We start from the raw sequence: 18,244 nt of genomic DNA on the forward strand, positions 1-18,244 counted from the left end.
TATCATATTGTGCACTTTTAGAATAACTTATGTTAAAACCAACCCATCTCGAAGAACAAAATGATTAACAACATTTAAGTTTCTACAATAGAATCAATTTTTTCTGTGACATTAGATTATCTGTCTGAATGGTTTCAACTCCTGTCTTATCTTCCAAGGCTATATCAGTGTAAGAAGCGACATTTTTAAATTGGGATAAAGAGAACAATGAGCACCTTAACGTCAACTTAATCATATCAATTGTATAAAATAAAACAATTACAAACTCCTTCAGTACATGAAGCCAGCGGCAACGATATGGGGGATTTGAATCATTTCAGAATGATACAAATACTTGAATCCACCCTTTCTATCTTTTTTTCCTAGTTGAGCTTCTGTCCAAGAAGAGGAGGCGAGAATCCCCATAGCATATAGTGAAAATGGCAATGAACGTCAGCTTAACTGTTATGGATGATGAACCAAATGATCATAATGACACTGGCACTGATCTCTCATATGAGAGCCCAGCAGAGATGCTGCATTATGACTTGGAATACATTATTGCTGTTGCCTTCACTCTTGCGACCTGTTGCACTGGACTAGTTGGGAATGGAATTGTCATCAGGCTTCTTGGCTTCCACATTAAGAGGAACCCTTACACCACCTACATCCTTACTTTGGCTGTTTTTGATTTTGGATTCCTCACATCCCTAGCTATATATTACATTTTCTTTTCAACTTTCATTCCATCGTTATATATAAATGATGATAATCTTCATTTTATATTTTTGCGTTTCTCCTGGTGCACGTACATCTCCAGTGAACTTCTGCTGACAGCCATCAGCATCGACAGGTGTGTGTCTATCCTCTTCCCAATTTGGCATCGATGCCACCGGCCAACCAACTTGTCTATCACTGTGTGTGTCCTCATAAGCGTCTTCTCCTTCCTGATCTCTGTCATTCCCCTCACTCCCATGACAACTATAAACTACCCATTTTTCATATCTGCCCTGCTTTGCCTCCCCCTGATGACCATCTCCACTGTAATTATTTTAATCAAAGTTTGTTTTAAATCACAACAGAGGCAGCGGGGAAAACTCTTGATGGCTGTCTTACTTTGTCTTCTATTCTTCCTCATCCTTGGTTTTCCACTTACTGTCATCATTGTTCTTGATACTTCTTTTCGTTTGTGGTTGAGCGGTACAGAAAAGTATTTCTTATTCTGTGCCTCCCTTAACAGCAGCGTTAATCCAGTAATCTATTTACTGGTTGGGAGAAAGAAAGGAGGTCGATCTAGAGAGACCATGAAGGCAATCCTGCAAAGGGTTTTGAAAGAGGGGGAAGAAGACGGCGGACAGGAACTGGACCCTCCAAGTTGAAACCCATACATGATGCTTCCATAACTGCCAAGTTGATAGATAATTTATTACGGTCCAAGACCAGTACCTGTAAAATATATGATCATTACCATAATTACACTCAGTGTACAGAAATACACTGCAGCAACTATAACATCTCAAGCAGACTGCCTTGACCCTGGAATATCAGCCAAATAAAATATTACTGTTTTGTCAGAAATTTATGACACACAATGACTGCTGCACAATATATGGAGACATTTCGTAGTAATGTGGGGAGGAGGGTCCTGGTCAGAGAGAAGAACAAAAAGATAACATTGATTTGACCTGCTTTGCAGTTTTTGTAACATAGGTGTAATTAAAAACAATGAATGTCTTGCTAAAAATTGCAATATAATAGCACATGCCCAATATTTTCCACTTCCCCTCCATCACACAGGCATGGATGTTCATGGTCCAGCATGTTCCGATGTCTTCCCTCTAAAAGCAGGGAAAGTAAAACATTGAAACTGGCTAATGTAAAAGTCATCCTCTTCTTTATATTTCCTGGTTTGTGCTGTTGTTGAGTTCATATCGTTTCTGATTCTAAGGCCTTAGCTAGACCTAAGGTTTATCCTGGGATCGTCCCAGGGTCATCCCAGCCTGCTCCTGGGATCCCCTGTGGCCTTAGCTACACCTAGGGTTTATCCCGGGGTCGTCCCTGCCTGCTCCTGGGATATCCTGTGTGTCATTTACATGAACAGGGATGACCCCGGGATGATCCCGGGATAAACCTTAGGTCTAGCTAAGGCCTGTGTGTCATTTAGATGCACAGGGATCACCCTGGGATGATCCTGGGATAAATCTTAGGTGTAGCTAAGGCCTACGATGATATTATGGTAAATTGTGGGTGTGCGCACACACTAGGGTGACCATATTTGGGAAACCAAAAAAGAGGACACCTACTGTGTGTGTGGGGAAGCAGCTTTCTGAGTCCTGCAGAAAGTACGTTATTCCCCTGCCACCGTAAAGAACCCGATTGGAGTGGAGGAGGGGAAAGGATTTCATTCTGCACCACCACCATCCACTCCAATTGGGGCCTTTTCTATAATGTCCACGAATGACCCACTTTCCCCTTTAAGACCTCAATTGGAGCTCGGGGTGGGGTAATGATGTGCCTCAAGAAAGCATGTCATTCCCTCCTGCCATGCTAATGGCAGCCTTAAAGGGGAAGGTGTGTCATTCCAGGACATAATTGAAAATTATAGAAAATCCCCCCTGACACCATGGAAAGAACAAAAACCAGGACAAATCCGGGGAAATCCTGACAGTTGGTCACCCTAGCACACACACACACACACACACACACACACACACCAAAAGACAATGCCACTAGAGGAGATTGTGAGGAATGAAGAAAGGAGCTACTTCAGAACAAGTCTTTAGGAATACCATGTAGCACAAGGGAAGGTCTGCAAGAGTTCAGCTGGGGGTTCACGCTCAGCTGGTTCCCACCAGCTCGACCCCCGGATGCCAGTCTGCAGCCCCCCCGTGATTGCCTGCAAGCTACCATTTTGCATAAAATTAGATCATGTACGCCTGAAATTTACCATAAATGGTGCTGTTTACGGCTGCCATTTTATGCAAATTACAGTTTATGTAAATAGCCAAGCTGCCATTTTTATGCAAAATATAGACTTGCAGGACAGGGTGGTGCTGCTGCATGTTGCTTGCCAGGCATCCATGGACTGTCTGGCGGATCACCCAGCTTGCTGAACAGGGGCAGATCAGTGTTGGGGGTCTGGCGCATGGGGTATCCCTGTGAGGCACACCTGAAAAATTCAGGAAGATTGGCTAAAGGTTCCTGGCTTTGTGGAGTTTGGACCAACGTGAGAGAGCCTTATCTTCTGGTCTTTTAAACCAGCAAGTGATGGGGTTTTTTTAATGATTGCATATAAAATTATTATGTTTCACTGAAATGACTGATTGGCTTAGCTTTTTCCTCTGGGTAACAGCAGTATGCTGAGTTTTTAACTGACCCCAGAATAGCTGTTTTAAATCATAAAATCATAGAATAGCAGAGTTGGAAGGGGCCTACAAGGCCATCGAGTCCAACCCCCTGCTCAATGCAGGAATCCTCTCTAAAGCATCCCTGACAGATGGTGTCCAGCTGCCTCTTGAAGGCCTCTAGTGTGGGAGAGCCCACAACCTCCCTAGGTAACTCCCTAGGTAACAATGGATATTGCTGTTTCTATGCTTTTAAATTTCTGTATATTTGTTTTTAATGTCCATTGCTTTTAACTTTTGTAAACCGCCCAGAGAGCTTCGGCTATGGGGCGGTATATAAATGTAATAATTAAATAAATAAATCAGTTACTCACAGTGTGGAATGGTCTACTGGAGGAGTTTCGTTGCCTTAACGCTCAAAGCTTTATCACACCAGGGTTATACTGTGCAATCACTGCGAATTGCCCGCAAAGGCCTCAGAAGTTTTCCAATTATAATCTCCTTTTATTGTAAAAACACAAATACAAAATACAATATAAAAAGTACAACCAGGATAAAAGCACTCAGCAAAAAAAGATATAGGTTAAAACACAGAATTAGAACAGCAAAGTTTAAATTTAAGTTAAATTAGGTGTTAAAATACTGAGAAAATAAAAAGGTCTTCAGCTGGTGACAGAAGGAGTACAGTGTAGGTGCCAAGTAGAGCTCTCTGGGGAGCTCATTCCACAGCCGGGGTGCCACAGCGGAGAAGGCCCTCCTCCTAGTAGCCACCTGCCTCACTTCCTTTGGCAGGGGCTCACAGAGAAGGATGATCTTAAGGTCTGGGCAGGCACATATGGGAGGAGGCGTTCCTTCAAATAAACTGGCCCCAAGCGGTTTAGGGCTTTGAATGTTAGTGCCAGCACTTTGAATTGGGCCCTGATATTGTATTGGTTCTATATGCTCTTTTAACTAGTTTTATGTGTTATATTGTATTTAATGTTGTTCTCTGCCTTGATCCAGAGGGAGAGGCGGGTAATTGATGATGATGATGATGATGATGATGATGATGATGATAATGATGATGTATTGACATTCAAAGGACTTGACAATTGGACATGCCTAGCTTCACAAATATATTACTAATAAAAACTCCAGGAAAATGCCTGTTTGTCTGTTACTCACTAGTCTGAACTTTCAGAGAGAAACAAAGAGAAAAAAAATCATTTGTTTGTTTGTTTTCCATTGTTCTCTGTGGAAAATCGTATCCAGCTGTACTCTAACGCATACTAAGCAGAGCACGTTTATATTGCTTCTACACATGCAGGACTAGCCTAAGACATTTTGCTGCCTGGGTAGAGCACACACACACCTCAAAGTCAAAATGCATATTCAGGATCGAAGCCTATGGGGGAATGTTACGCTTTACCAGGGATTGGGTCCCAGGAAGCAATGCCATTATCATGAGAATAACAAGTAAGGCTAAATTGCTGGTCATGCTTGAAGAAAAATATGGAAACTTCCTTCCTTCCATCTATCTAATTTTCTATCTATTATTTGTTTATTTAATGCATATATATCCCACCTTTTTTCCTCTTGCAAGGAAGGAGACTTATATCCTCCTCCTCCCAACCATGTTATCACCACAACAACCCTGTGAGGTAGGTTAGGCTGAGATTCAGCAACTGTCCCAAAGTCACCCAGTGAACTTCATGGCTGAGTGTGGACTAGAAGCCAGATCTCCTGAGTCCAAGGCCATGGCTAGACCAGGCCCTGGTAAGTTGACCATATGAAAAGGAGGACAGGGCTCCTGTATCTTAGACAGTTGTATTGAAAAGGACATTTCAGCAGGTGTCATTGGTATATATGGGGAACCTGGAGAAATTTCCTCTTCTTCATAACAGTTAAAGCTGCAGGAGCTATACTAGAGTGACTAGATACAAAGAGGGCAGGGCACCTGCAGCTTTAACTGCTGTGATGAAGAGGAAATTTCACCAGGTTCCCCATATATACAAATGATACCTGTTGAAATTTCCTTTACAATACAACTGTCAAAGATACAGGAGCCCTGTCCTCCTTTTCATATGGTCACCCTGGAAAGGGAAAGGAACCTCTCGTGCAAGCATTTGAGTCATTGCTGACTCCTAGAGGGACACCTGCTTTCGCTGATGTTTTCTTGGCAGGCCTTGTAGCGGGGTGGTTTGCCATTGCCTTCCCCAGTCGCAGTTACCTTTCCCCCAGCTAGCTGGGTACTCATTTTACCGACCTCGGAAGGATGGAAGGCTGAGTCGACCTGAGCCGGCTGCCTGAGAACCAGCTTCCACTGGGATCGAACTCAGGCCGTGGGGAGAGTTTCAGCTGCAGTAACTGCCGCTTACCACTCTGTGCCACACGAGGCTCATGGTCACCCTAGGACCAGGCCTATATCCCGGGATCATTCCTGTGTATCCAAATGACACACAGATGATCCTGGGAGCAGGCAGGGATGACCCCTCCATTTCCCTGGGATAATCCTTGGGACTAGCTAAGGCCCCATTCCAATACTGAAACCACTACACCATACTGCCATGTTTTCATACAAAGTACATTTGCTTTCTAAATCCACTATCCAGGACTTGTAAGTTTTAATGGAGCCAATCAGAAGCAGTGTTTAGATCAGAAAAAGGTGATGTTCTAGACATTCTGAGTTGTGGTCCCCTGCCCTTTTCTACAACCGAGTGTGCATGCTTGTGGTGTTAAACTGAGACATTATTTTATGACACATCTACACCAAGCAGGATATAACAATATGAAAGTGATAGGAAAGCGGTATATGGTATGTGTCATGGGCCCCAGCAGTTGTCAGTGCACTTCAATACTGCTATAAAGTAGTAGTGTGGCTCCTGACTTTTATATACCACTTCCATAGTGGAATATCCTTCTAGGTGTAGATGAGCCCCTGGTTTGAGACACTGATAAATGTTTGCTTCCCTATGAGTTATGCTTTGTTAAGATCAATGCCACAGTTCCTTGTTCATAGGAAGAAAAGGGGGGCATCTGGTTAGAGGATATTGATCCTAGGGTCGATGGAAACCAATGATTCTGGTAGGATCTACAAGCACAAGACATATGTGAGTAAATGTCTAGTTCACACACACACACACACACACACACACACACACTGGCCTCACCTACACAAAGCAGGATATTCCACTATAAAAGTGGTATGAAAGCAGTATATTAATGGCAGGAGCCACACCGAGCAGGATATAGCGGTATTTGGTGTGTGTCAAAGGGCCCCAATAGTTGTCAGTGCACTTCAATACCACTATAAAGCAGTAGTGTGGCTCCTGCCTTTTATATACCGCTTTCATAGTGGAATATCCTGCTTGGTATAGATGACCACACACACACATACAGAACTACAACCCATTTTCAGTGAAGTGTACAGAAGTCTATGGATTTCCCCCCACTGCCAGTGACTGGGGAAGAAGCTGAAAGAAGTCTGAACGTAAGAGCATAAGAAGGAACGAGGATATCTGACCTGGCAGTAGTACACATGAAAAGGATTTCAGAATGATACTTGATTACCAGCAGAACATGACTGGCACATAGAAGTAAACAAGTGAGTTTTCCTTTACTTCTCTGTTGTAAAGTTTATTTTCTCAAGAGTGCTGTTTGATAACATAAGACCTTCTACAATAAACGTTTCTTCCTTCTAAATCACTGATAAGTATTATTTTTGTATCCAAGAAAATTACTTCTTCTTTTTTGTGTGTTATATGATACAGGAAACTGATTAAACCAAGGCAAGGAGCAAATGGAATATCCTTTCCATTTTGCAGTGCATTTGGTGAGACATCATCCCCCCCCCCCCTACAAGATGTAAAGGGTGTGTTCATTTTTTCAGCACTGGATACTCTGCTACTATCACCTTCTACTCACCACATTTGGGGATTTCTGATCAGGACTTACAGGTATGTAAGAATCTCCAGATACTGCATCTTGAAGAATGTGTGATGCTACAGAGCAGAACCCATGATTTGGAAAGTGAAAGTGTCATGTCTAATCCTGGCTTCTCCATTTTTAAAGAAAGACAGATAGCAGGGCTGGCAAAGACTTTGTTTTACAGATCCAAAAACTGTTGCACACTGGAATGAGGAATACTAGTGTTATATTGACGGTATGTTTATATATGTAAATTGCTGTTTCACTGTGATTCAGGATGGTGTAGTCTTAATGTACTTACTCTTGAGAATTAGTTGCTTAGCAAAAGGTACTATATGAACCCTAGCATGGAATTAATGCGTTCGTATATTACAAAGAAACTTATACATATTAAACAAATGAAACAAAAAGCAAAATAATTAATATAAACATCCATGCACCAGGTTCAAGGAAATTAGCAAAAAAAATGTGCTCAGCAGTGCACAGGAGATTAGACTATAGATATATGAGGAGTGTTCAGGTCAGAATAAGTGGATCTATGACTACAACAAAATTGTAAAGGTCAGAGTTAAGCAAACTGAGGACCTTAACACTGCTGGAGAGAGAGAAAGAAAGAGAAAGATTCCGGATGAGATCACAAGAGTGGGGAGGAGAAAATAATTAAAGAAGCTTGTTTCTAGGAGTGGGTGGTGTGCCAAGGGATTATGCCTAAGAGGCAACTATCCCTGCAACTTTCAACCAATTTCAACAAGTAATTTAAAAGTTATAGGCAGTTTGTCCGTACCAACCCCCCCCCCCCACACACACACACTCATCCTTCCTTCCTTTCTATGACCTGGAGAATGACTACACCAGGTGATATCCTGGGGATCATCCCTGTGCATCCACATGATGTACAGGGGATCCAGAAAGCAAGGAGGGATGATCCCTCTATTTCCCCGGGATACCGGCAGGCCCTTTTTTGTGTGTGTGTGTGCAGTTTTTCCTGTGGTCCTGGGACTATCTCAAGGACCGTGGGTGGTTTAGACACCCATCCCAGCTTCTTCCCTCTTCCCTGCGAATCACGGAGGTCATCAGAGGGAAGGAGCCAGGCTGGGGGGAATCCTGGTCCATTAGGGGTGGATAGGGAGTGGGGTCAGGGCTTTTTTCTTTTCTTTTTTAACTATCTCTGGAGCGCAGGTGTGCTCCAGCTCCTGTCTTTATAAAGACAGAAAAATGGCAGGCTTGATGTCCTGCTTCCTCCCTGGACATAGCGTGCCACATCTGAACCTAGGGTGACATATGAAAAGGAGGACAGGGCTCCTGCAAGTGTCATTTGTAAGCATATAGCATCTGGTGAAATTTCCTCTTCATCATAACAGTTAAAGCTGCAGGAGCTATACTGCAGCTATACTGTGACCAGGTTTAAAAGAGGGCAGCTTTAACTGTTCTGATAAAGATGGAATCTCACCAGGTGCTGCATGCATACAAACGACACCTGCTGAAATTCCCTTTTCAATACAGCTGTTAAAGATACAGGAGCCCTGTCCTCCTTTTCATATGGTCACCCTAATTATTTATTTATTTATTTATTATCAGGGATAGCACCTCCCAACAGAAAACCCCCAGGCCTCTAAGGCCTGACCCTTTTATTTTGCCTTTGTAGGACTCAAATCCTCACACATCCCTTTTCCTCCAAGGAGCCCAAGGCAATATACATGATCTTCTGCTTCTCCATGTTATCCTCACAACAATTCTGTGAGGTAGGTAGGTTATTTATTTATTTATTTATTTATTTATTTATTTATTTATTAAATTTATATACCATCCCATAGCTGAAGCTCTCTGGGTGGTTTACGAAAGTTAAAAACAGTGCACGTTAAAAAGTATACAAAATTTAAAACCATCAAAAATATAAAAGCAACAGTATAAAACAGTATCCATTTTAAACAACAACAGTTCTGGGGTCCATTAAAAAACAAACAAACATAGCATATGTTGTTAAATGCTGTTAAATGCCTGGGAGAAGAGAAAGGGAGACAGAACCTGTCGCAGAAAAGGTTAAAATGTTGGCGCCAGGCAAGCCTCATCAGGGAGATCATTCCATAATTGGGGGGGGGGGCACCACTGAAAAGGCCCTCTCCCTTGCTGCCATCCTCTGAGCTTCCCTTGGAGTAGGCACTCGGAGGAGGACCTTAGATGTTGACCACAGTGTATGGGTAGGTTCATGCCGGGAGAGGCGTTCCATCTACCGTTGGAGCACACAACACATTCCATACTGCTTTCATAATGTTATTTCTTGCTTTTTATACTACATTTGTAATGAATTGATACAAGGTATAGATCTGGTCCAGCTATATACCAGCAACAGAATCCCTGTCTAATTTGTTTCTCCTAGCAGGAGTGCTTGCATAAGAAGAGGAGACAACAATCTCCAAAGAAGTGTCTGAACATGAAGTAAGATTGGACAATTCTGTCTATTTCCAGCCTTCATCACTTTCACCCATCATTCTGCTCCATCCTGTTCCTACATTTATCTTCAAGTTTCATTTTCACAGGGGGGCGGGGGAACACCTTCACATGGAAATATGAATTTAAGTAGCATTTAAAATATATTTTCTCTCAAAATGTGCATGCCTATTTTCTCTCAAAAGTATGGATGTTAAATGGATTTTGATAAGTTTGTGTCAGAAACTTCATCAGAACTTTTGGGAAATAAGAAATCTGGTTTATAACTAAGTTTAAATTCTGCACATTTCTCCAAGAAGCACAGCTCTAATCAATTCAGATCAGAATGGGAAAATACTGAATTGTTCAAGTATTCCTGGCATGATGGCTAATCTCAGCCTGACAATGCAATGCTCTTGGGATGATATATTGGAAATCTTTAATGTATACAGCACGATCGCGTTACCAACTTCAAAAGAAGCTAGTCCTCAATATAGCATCCTTGCTTCTGTGATTCTTCTTATCTGCCTTTCTGGACTTGTGGGGAACGGAACAGTCATCTGGATTATTGGCTTCCATATTAAGAGGAATTCTTTCACCACCTGCATTGTGAACTTGGCTGTAGCCGACTTTGGAGTCCTCATAGCCCTAGTGTTGAGAGAAATGTCACTGATTCTAATAGCTGATAAGCAGGACATTGCTTTGCATTTGGCTCATATCTCTTTCCCTGTCTTATTATTTATGCACACCGCTGGTCAACTTCTCCTGACAGCTATTAGTATTGACAAATGTGTGGCTGTTATCTTTCCAATTTGGCATCGATGCCATCGGCCACCAAAGTTGTCCACCCTTGTGTGTGCCTTTCTATGGTTTCTCTCCTTCATGTTCTGCGGAATTCATGTACTACTTGTGTCTGCTGGCCAAGGCCCACTGTTTCTGGTCATTGTGAATGTTCTGATCTGTTATCCACTGATGGCCATCTCTACTCTGACTGTGTTTGTTAAAATCCGCTTTAAGCAACATCAGCGTAAGCGGACAAAGCGTTCAAAAGTAATTCTGCTTACACTGTTTTCTTTCCTCACCTTTAGTTTTCCACTGAACCTATGTATTGTTATTGGTTATTATTACTTTTTAGAAGGTATTGACCTTAAGGAACTATGCAATATTTGGCCAGAAATATGGTCAGAATTAACTCCCACAGAAGTGAATTTCCAGCCAGCGCTGACTATCACTTTTGAGATCATTGCTACTCTGTGTGCCTCTCTAAACAGCAGTGTCAACCCAGTGCTTTATTTCCTTGCTGGCAGAGAAACGAAGGTTCATTGCAGGGTGTCCAGGTTGAAAGTTGCACTCCAGAAGATTTTCAAAGATGAGGAAGACTGCAGAGATGATGAAGAACCCCCAGTTTAAACCCAATGGCCATTCCTTAAAAGCTTTTGAGCCTTGATGGTCAAATTGTGAGGATATATACATTTCTTTAGCTCATTGAATCAAAGGTGTTTAATAGAAAATATAGATTTAGGTCCTGTCTATAGATCTGGCCATTCACTAACTCCTTAGGACAGAAAATTGGACCACTAGAACTGAATCCATTGCTCCAAGAGATTATACCTCTCCTGGGAAACAGAAGCCCACCTATTCAATCATATTCAATTCCCTACTGCAATTAGGCATTTCACTGTGATGGGAGCTGAGGAAGCAGTATCTTGAGCCCTTAATTGTTGGGTTCAATTATATCTCCTCTGCAAGCATAACTCTATCACTATTGGGTGGTTCAGATTATTACACGTCAATTAGCACTGCCAAATTTGTCAAATGGGCTCTGGAGAAACGAAAGTCACTGGCAGCCATAAAAGACTAAACTTATTAATATAATATAATATGTCAGCAAATATTGTCCAGCATTACAATATATATATATATATATATATATATATATATATATATCTTTATTGCTTGTTAGCCAACTACGCCATTCGCAAACAAATAAAATAGTAGCAAAATAACATATTAACATAATAACATAATAGCATGTCCATACACCATCTCACCACAATCAGAAGAATAATACAAGATAATAATATAAAACTGATAGTAGGCTCAATTGCAGTACCAGTACTGGCCCGCATGTAATCTCAGATTAGTAAAATTTGATCCTATATGGCAAACAAAAGCTTCCGTACCTCCAGCGCCCGCTGTAAAAATTTTGCAGTCCTGAACAGTATATAATGATCAGAGCCTAACAATAATATCTGAGTTACATTTTTAGGTGACATGTGGTTGAACCTAGGAATCAGGGGCACAAGGTATTGCTTCCTCAGCTCGACATACACTGGACCCTCAACTAGAAAGTGTGTTATGTCCTCAGTTTTGGGGCAGCTGGCTGGGCAGTCAGCTTTAGCGTGTGGATGGGTCCTGTAACGTGCTTTCACCTCCATTAACTGGAGTGAATTTAACCTGCACTGGGTAAATAACCATCTCAACTCATGTGAGGTAACAGAAGTTAAGTATAAAGGGGCTTTTCCCGGGGCAGTAATTATACTTTTGTATATCGTATTTGAATGGCTCGCTTTGATGACAGCCAATGATGATTGTATTTCGCAATCATACAGTCTTCTGTATAACAAGAAGTTAAATAACAAGTTGTTTTAACCTGCTCTTGTTAGCTATTTTATTAACACTTTGTATTTTGGTATCACCTCTGGCATGAGGAGTATCTTATTATGTTTCTGTATGTGCATGGGCTGACTAGCTAATAAGCAATAAACTGTTGTTGTTCACTATGATGGAGTTTGTGCTGGTTTGGGGAAAGGTGTGAGCAGGCATGCCACAAGATTATCCCTGTTCCCCTTCTCCCAATCTTGTTACCCCTGGGGGACTGGTTTTAGGAAGCCTCATTTTTCAAACTTGATGCCTCAAGATATTTAGCGATCTCTGCTGTTTTGTTTTCGTACCACACTTCCTCGCTCTTTTGTGTCTGTCTTTTATTTAATTATTTCTGCCTTTCAGAGTCCCTTGAGCAGGTCTGTGCAGATTTAAAATGAATAAATAATAAACCGAAAAGTGAATGAAGGTTGGCAAGGAAAATGCCTTCTTAGCCCCTTAACATCCTGCCTAAAACCTGTACTGCGCCAAGGGAGGCTGAATGCAAATTGCATGCAAATTGGACTTAGGAGTCACATGTTCAACCCCATGGTTGAACACCTGTCATGGCACCATGGAGTAGACTGGCAGATATCCACTCCATGGTGCCATGACATGTGGGTGATTGGTCTCTCCTTGGCTTTGTTGGGAGTGACATTCTGCTTTTAAGGAAAATGGTGGTTTGCCAGACCAAAATGATGATCTCATCAGCCGCACATCTTCCAGGAGAATCCAGATCAATTTGTTTAATCCTCAGGGACAGCTAATAAGACTGATGTTATTCCATTAATAACCTCTTTCTTGCCAAACCATCAGAGAAGGTTTTGATTTCATTTGGAAGCAGTTAGCAATTTTGTTTCTCTGAGTCAAGCACCACACTCCAGAGCTAATAGCTGCGCCTAATTGAAGTACAGTTTGCTAGCATTTCTCATTCTCATCTCTCCTGTAAAGTTTTTATTTGCTTCCTGTGTTCAATTAAGCACTGAGATATTCTATTAACCTTATATTTCCAGGCACGGTGAAATATTTCACCAAGATTCTGAAATATGTGAAATTTGTTTCAGGAAAACATTATTCAAATCCTCCCCTTAATATGGTGCTTTGTAGTAGACTTCAACTACAATATTGTTTTTAGTTATTTCTCCATTAATTGTGTTTGTTTTTACCCATATACTGCCCATAAGGGTAACATGTTCAATTTCTCGGTTTTCTGAGCAAGTACACACACTTTTGACATATACTCACCCTCGCTTTCTTTTTGAGCATAGGTGCCATCCCATCAAGTTGCTGATATACATATCAAAGTTGTATTTACTAGGGTGACCATATGAAAAGGAGGACAGGGCGCCTATATCTTTAACAGTTGCATAGAAAAGGGAATTTCAGCAGGGGTCAGGAGAACCTGGTGAAATTCCCTCTTCATCACAACAGTTAAAGGTGCAGGAGCTATTCTAGAGTGACCAGATTTAAAAGAGGGCACCTGTAGCTTTAACTGCTGTGATGAAGAGGAAATTTCACCAGGTTCCCCATATCTACAAATGACCCCTGCCGAAATTCCCTTTTCAATACAGCTGTTAAAGATACTGAAGCCCTGTCCTCCTTTTCATATGGCCATCCTATACTTACTTTTCCTGTCTGGCAAGGGTTCTAAGCACTCAATTGGTTTCCTTTTCTACCCCATTTGCAATTGTCTTTTCCCAAGAGCACATTTCAAAAACATAAAAGCTTTGCAAGTGTCTCTTCCTTCAAAATTCACTGCAAATTAACTTCATGGACAGTAAACAAACATACTGTTCTTGTCTTATGATGCTGTCAAAGTGATTAAGCCAACGTGTAAAATGGGTGGAATCCATTTTAACACTTGCAATGCATTAAGGAAGACATTTTTCCCCTCAGGATTTAAGGGGTAAGTGCAAAAGTATTTATGCACATCTGGCTATCAACTACCACACTGTCACAGTATTGTCTTCTATTCAGCAGGTATGGACATTCCTCAACAGTACTTACTTTCAGGTATGTAAGAATATCTGAGTTTGAAGGATGAGTGATGCACATGATTTGTACATTATAAGTGCCATGTTTAATCTTGGCATCTCCCATTCAAAAGACATTCAGATGGTAGGGCTCTGAATGCCTCTGTTTCCTACATCCATAAGCAAAGTAATCAATAGTAGAATGATTGACTAATGCTCTCATTCATGATAAAAAAAAATGATATGTGTGTCTCTGGCCCTGTTCAGAAGACACCTTAAACCATGGCTTTAACCATGGTGAATAAAGCAAAAAGCCTTATTCACCATGGTTAAAGCCATGTTTTAAGATGTCTTCTGAACATCTAGGAATAAGTCCCATTGACCCATAAGGGAAAGAAAAGACCGTTGTCCTATGTTAAGGGAATTGTTAACAACTGAAGATAATAGAAAATGGATCATGAGAGCAGTGGTGGTAGTAGCTTTAAGCACCTTCCCACCCCAGTGATCGCAATGCAGGCAACATGGCTGTGGAGGTGAGGTTAAAGCTGATTAGGATTGATGGCAGATAGAAGTTTTAACCTAGTCACTCCAAGTGATCCTAATCAGGATGAATGAGCAGAGATCAGTGTATGTCTGTGAGGTTTATGTGTGTCCTGGCCTGTGCCATTGCTTCCTGCTCACCACCAGCGTTGTCGCCCATGTATACCTCTAAAGGGCGTGGCAGGAGCCAGTGTATCTTCCACATGGTTCAGTAGGGGCCAATGCAGCTAGTGAACCTGAAGAGGTTGCCCAACCCTGGGTTAAAACCATCTTGGCAACACTGCAGTCTTCTTCTTTTTTTTTCTAATTTAAATTTTTTATTGCTTTTCCACATAATTAAACATACATCATTACAGAAAAGAAAACAACAACAACAACATACTACATACATGTTGAGTAAATGTTGAATACATATATATTGAGTAAATATTAACTATAGCATATCATATCATAACAAATCATAATCATTCTTAACATATAAGTGCACCCCCCCACCTCGGGATCTATTCCTGTTTCCAAAATCTCATACTTTCTTCTGCTGGCGGTTTCCCACTTCCCTTCAAAAACACAAATATTAGGAACTGTTTCCAAATTCTTTCAAACTCATTTATTTTAGTTATACCTCTCCTCCATTTAATATTACAAGTCAACTTATCATTAATAGCTATATCTCATACTTCTTTGTACCATTCTTCAATAGAATACTCCCCTTGAATCTTCCAGTTCCTAGCTACCATCAATCGTGCTGCAGTCAGCAAACTCGATATCAATTCTTTAATTTCTTTTCCACATTCTAAATCTTCAAATAGTGACAGTAATGCAATTTTTGGTGTTTGTTCTATTTTCATTCCCACTATTTCTTCAATTTCCAAAAACACCATCTTCCATAATCTTTGTACATATTTGCATTCCCACCACATATGTAAATATGTTCCTTTTTCCCCACAACCTCTCCAACAATTTGCTGAATGCTCATTATTTATCTTATTCAGTCTAATCGGGGTTAGGTACCACCTCCACAAAATTTTAAAATAGTTCTCTTTTATTCTCACTGACATACTTCTCAACACTCTTTGTTTCCAAAGTCCCTCCCAGCTCTGTCGTCCTATTTGTACTAGGGGTGTGATCCGCTCCGATTAGGAGCGTAGAAGCAGTAGCGGATTGGCCTGCTCCGCCTTACCCAGAGGCAGAGTAGGAGCGGACCGCGGACCCCCTAGAAGCAAGGCGAAGAGAAGCGGCCATTTTTCGGAGCTCCTAGTTCAGGCGGAGCGCTCCGGTCGCCATCTTGAAAACATTTCGCCATAGGATTGCATTGCGGCAAATAATCGCGCATAACTAGGTTGTTTTTGAAGCTATCGTTCTAGAAATTCTTGTGCTCAGAGAGTCGTGGATGGGGGTCATTTTGAGACCACTCTCACCTCTCTGCGTTGTCTGGGTCGCGTGCTATATTTTTGTGAAAATTGGGTCAACCGCGCGGCTCAAACGGCGTTTTCGGCTTTTCGCCCATAGGATTGCATTGAGGGAAAGAATCGGGGATAACTGGGGGGGGGGTTAAGCTATCATTCTGAAAATTCTTGTGCACAGAGAGTCGTGGATGGGGGTCATTTTGAGACCACTCTCACCTCTCTGCGTTGTCTGGGTCGCGTGCTATATTTTTGTGAAAATCGGGTCAACCGCGCGGCTCAAACGGCGTTTTCGGCTTTTCGCCCATAGGATTGCATTGAGGGAAAGAATCGGGGATAACTGGGGGGGGTTTAAGCTATCATTCTGAAAATTCTTGTGCACAGAGAGTCGTGGATGGGGGTCATTTTGAGACTACTCTCAACTTTCTGCATCGTACGGGTCGCGCGCTAGAAGTTTTTAAAAAATCGGCGGGAAAAATACCTTTTTCAAAGGGCTGAGGGGCAGAGTCAGCTCCCGGTCATGATGATCCCAAAGTTGGAGGAGGGCATAGGCAAAATGGGTAACTTGGGATTCTGGGAAACTTCTCTTTCTTCATCTGAACGGGCTTTTCCCCGTGTTTTTTAACACAGTAGCCCCACCAAATGCACAAACACAACCTGAAATCATATACTAAGCCAAGAATAAGAGATAGAAACACAGCACTGCTCCCCACCCTAACCTTGGTGAACAACTGAATAGATGTGGTGCAAGGGGATGAGCTCCCCTAGGGCATCTCATCGTGGACGTGCCCCCACTTTCTCCTGCACTGGAAGGCCATTAGAGCCTTCCAAAGAGAGTAAAACGGTGGAGCAATGCCTATCATGAGTTGAAGTGAATGTTCACTTTTCAGTGGTGGAGCAATGCCTGTTATGAGTTGAAGTGAGCGTTTTACTTCTTCTCAGAGCTGTTGGTGGCTGTCTTGAACTGGCAGCTACTTCCCCCTCCCCCGGGCACGTCCCCCTATTGCTGGTAAAAGACAGATATAGCCTTTTTTTAAAAATTCTTCTTGCTGTTTATTGAGCAACACTGCTGCTTTTAATTCCACCCCTCCTTTGTTTATTTATTGATTTATTCCATTTTATATGCATTACTGGCTTATCCTTGGCTCACTTCCTTATGCCCCCAGAAATGCCAGCTGCATGCCTGCCTGCCTTCCCTCCCTCCTCCCCTGCCCACCTCGCAGGGATGTTGTGTGTGGGGTGCCCGATTTTCAAAAATTCGCCAAAAATCAGGGGATGATGGGATTGCTTTGAAACTTGGCGTGCATGTGTATATCCCCATGAGGTGTCATGGTGCCAAACATGAGGTTTCTAACTTGAACAGAAAAAAAGTTGTATAATTTTTTAGCTTTCAATGCAAGCCTATGGGGGGGGGGGAAAGGAGCTCCGGATCCGGATCCGGAGCTCCGAGCGGAGCGGAGCGGAAGTGGGCGGAGCGGGGGCGGGGCGGAGCGGCCCGATCCGGAAAATGGCGGATCTGCAAGTGAAGCGGAGCGGGGGGTCCGTGCACACCCCTAATTTGTACCTTCAAATCTGTCTCCCATACCAATTTTCCTGAACTATCCATTAACCCTTTCTCTAGCAATATTTTATATATTTCACTCATTAACCCTTTTAAAACTAAACTTCCTCCCTTACTTTTTTCCTTTTTAATTATTAATTCCTCAAACTTCGTCATTTCTCTACAAACTCTATTTTCTCTAATCCACTTTTTATTCCATTGCTCTAATTGCCTATAATCTAACCAAGTTAATTTTTCCCCTTTTAAAAGCTCTTCCATATCTTCTCTTGTATTTATTTCTCTCAACCAATCCTTTAATTTCATTTTATTTTTCTCTTTTAATATTTTACTTAATCTACCCTTCAGTTCCTCCGGGAAATTCTTTAACATTATTACCGGTGCCAAAGGGGAACTGCTCGGGAGCAGATCCCCTTTAAATTTAGTCCAAATTTCCCAGTGAAACCTCAGGAGCGGATTACCTATACTTTC

At 41.9% G+C, this 18,244-nt stretch overlaps 2 protein-coding genes across 2 annotated transcripts; both read left to right on the top strand.

Annotated features, from left to right (window-relative positions):
- Window positions 1-419: 419 nt before the first annotated feature.
- On the top strand, window positions 420-1,358 carry LOC134401983 (mas-related G-protein coupled receptor member H-like). The gene has a single exon (XM_063131346.1). The coding sequence runs from the start codon at window positions 420-422 to the stop codon at window positions 1,356-1,358; it is 939 nt and encodes a 312-aa protein (XP_062987416.1).
- An 8,682-nt stretch (window positions 1,359-10,040) lies between these two features.
- LOC134401984 (mas-related G-protein coupled receptor member H-like) lies at window positions 10,041-11,066 on the top strand. The gene is made up of 2 exons (XM_063131347.1): window positions 10,041-10,794; window positions 10,876-11,066. Exons 1-2 carry the CDS (start codon window positions 10,041-10,043, stop codon window positions 11,064-11,066), a joined length of 945 nt encoding a protein of 314 aa, XP_062987417.1.
- The last annotated feature ends 7,178 nt before the right edge of the window (window positions 11,067-18,244 follow it).

Source organism: Elgaria multicarinata, chromosome 7, assembly GCF_023053635.1.
Source record: "Elgaria multicarinata webbii isolate HBS135686 ecotype San Diego chromosome 7, rElgMul1.1.pri, whole genome shotgun sequence".
NCBI classification, from domain to species: domain Eukaryota; kingdom Metazoa; phylum Chordata; class Lepidosauria; order Squamata; family Anguidae; genus Elgaria; species Elgaria multicarinata.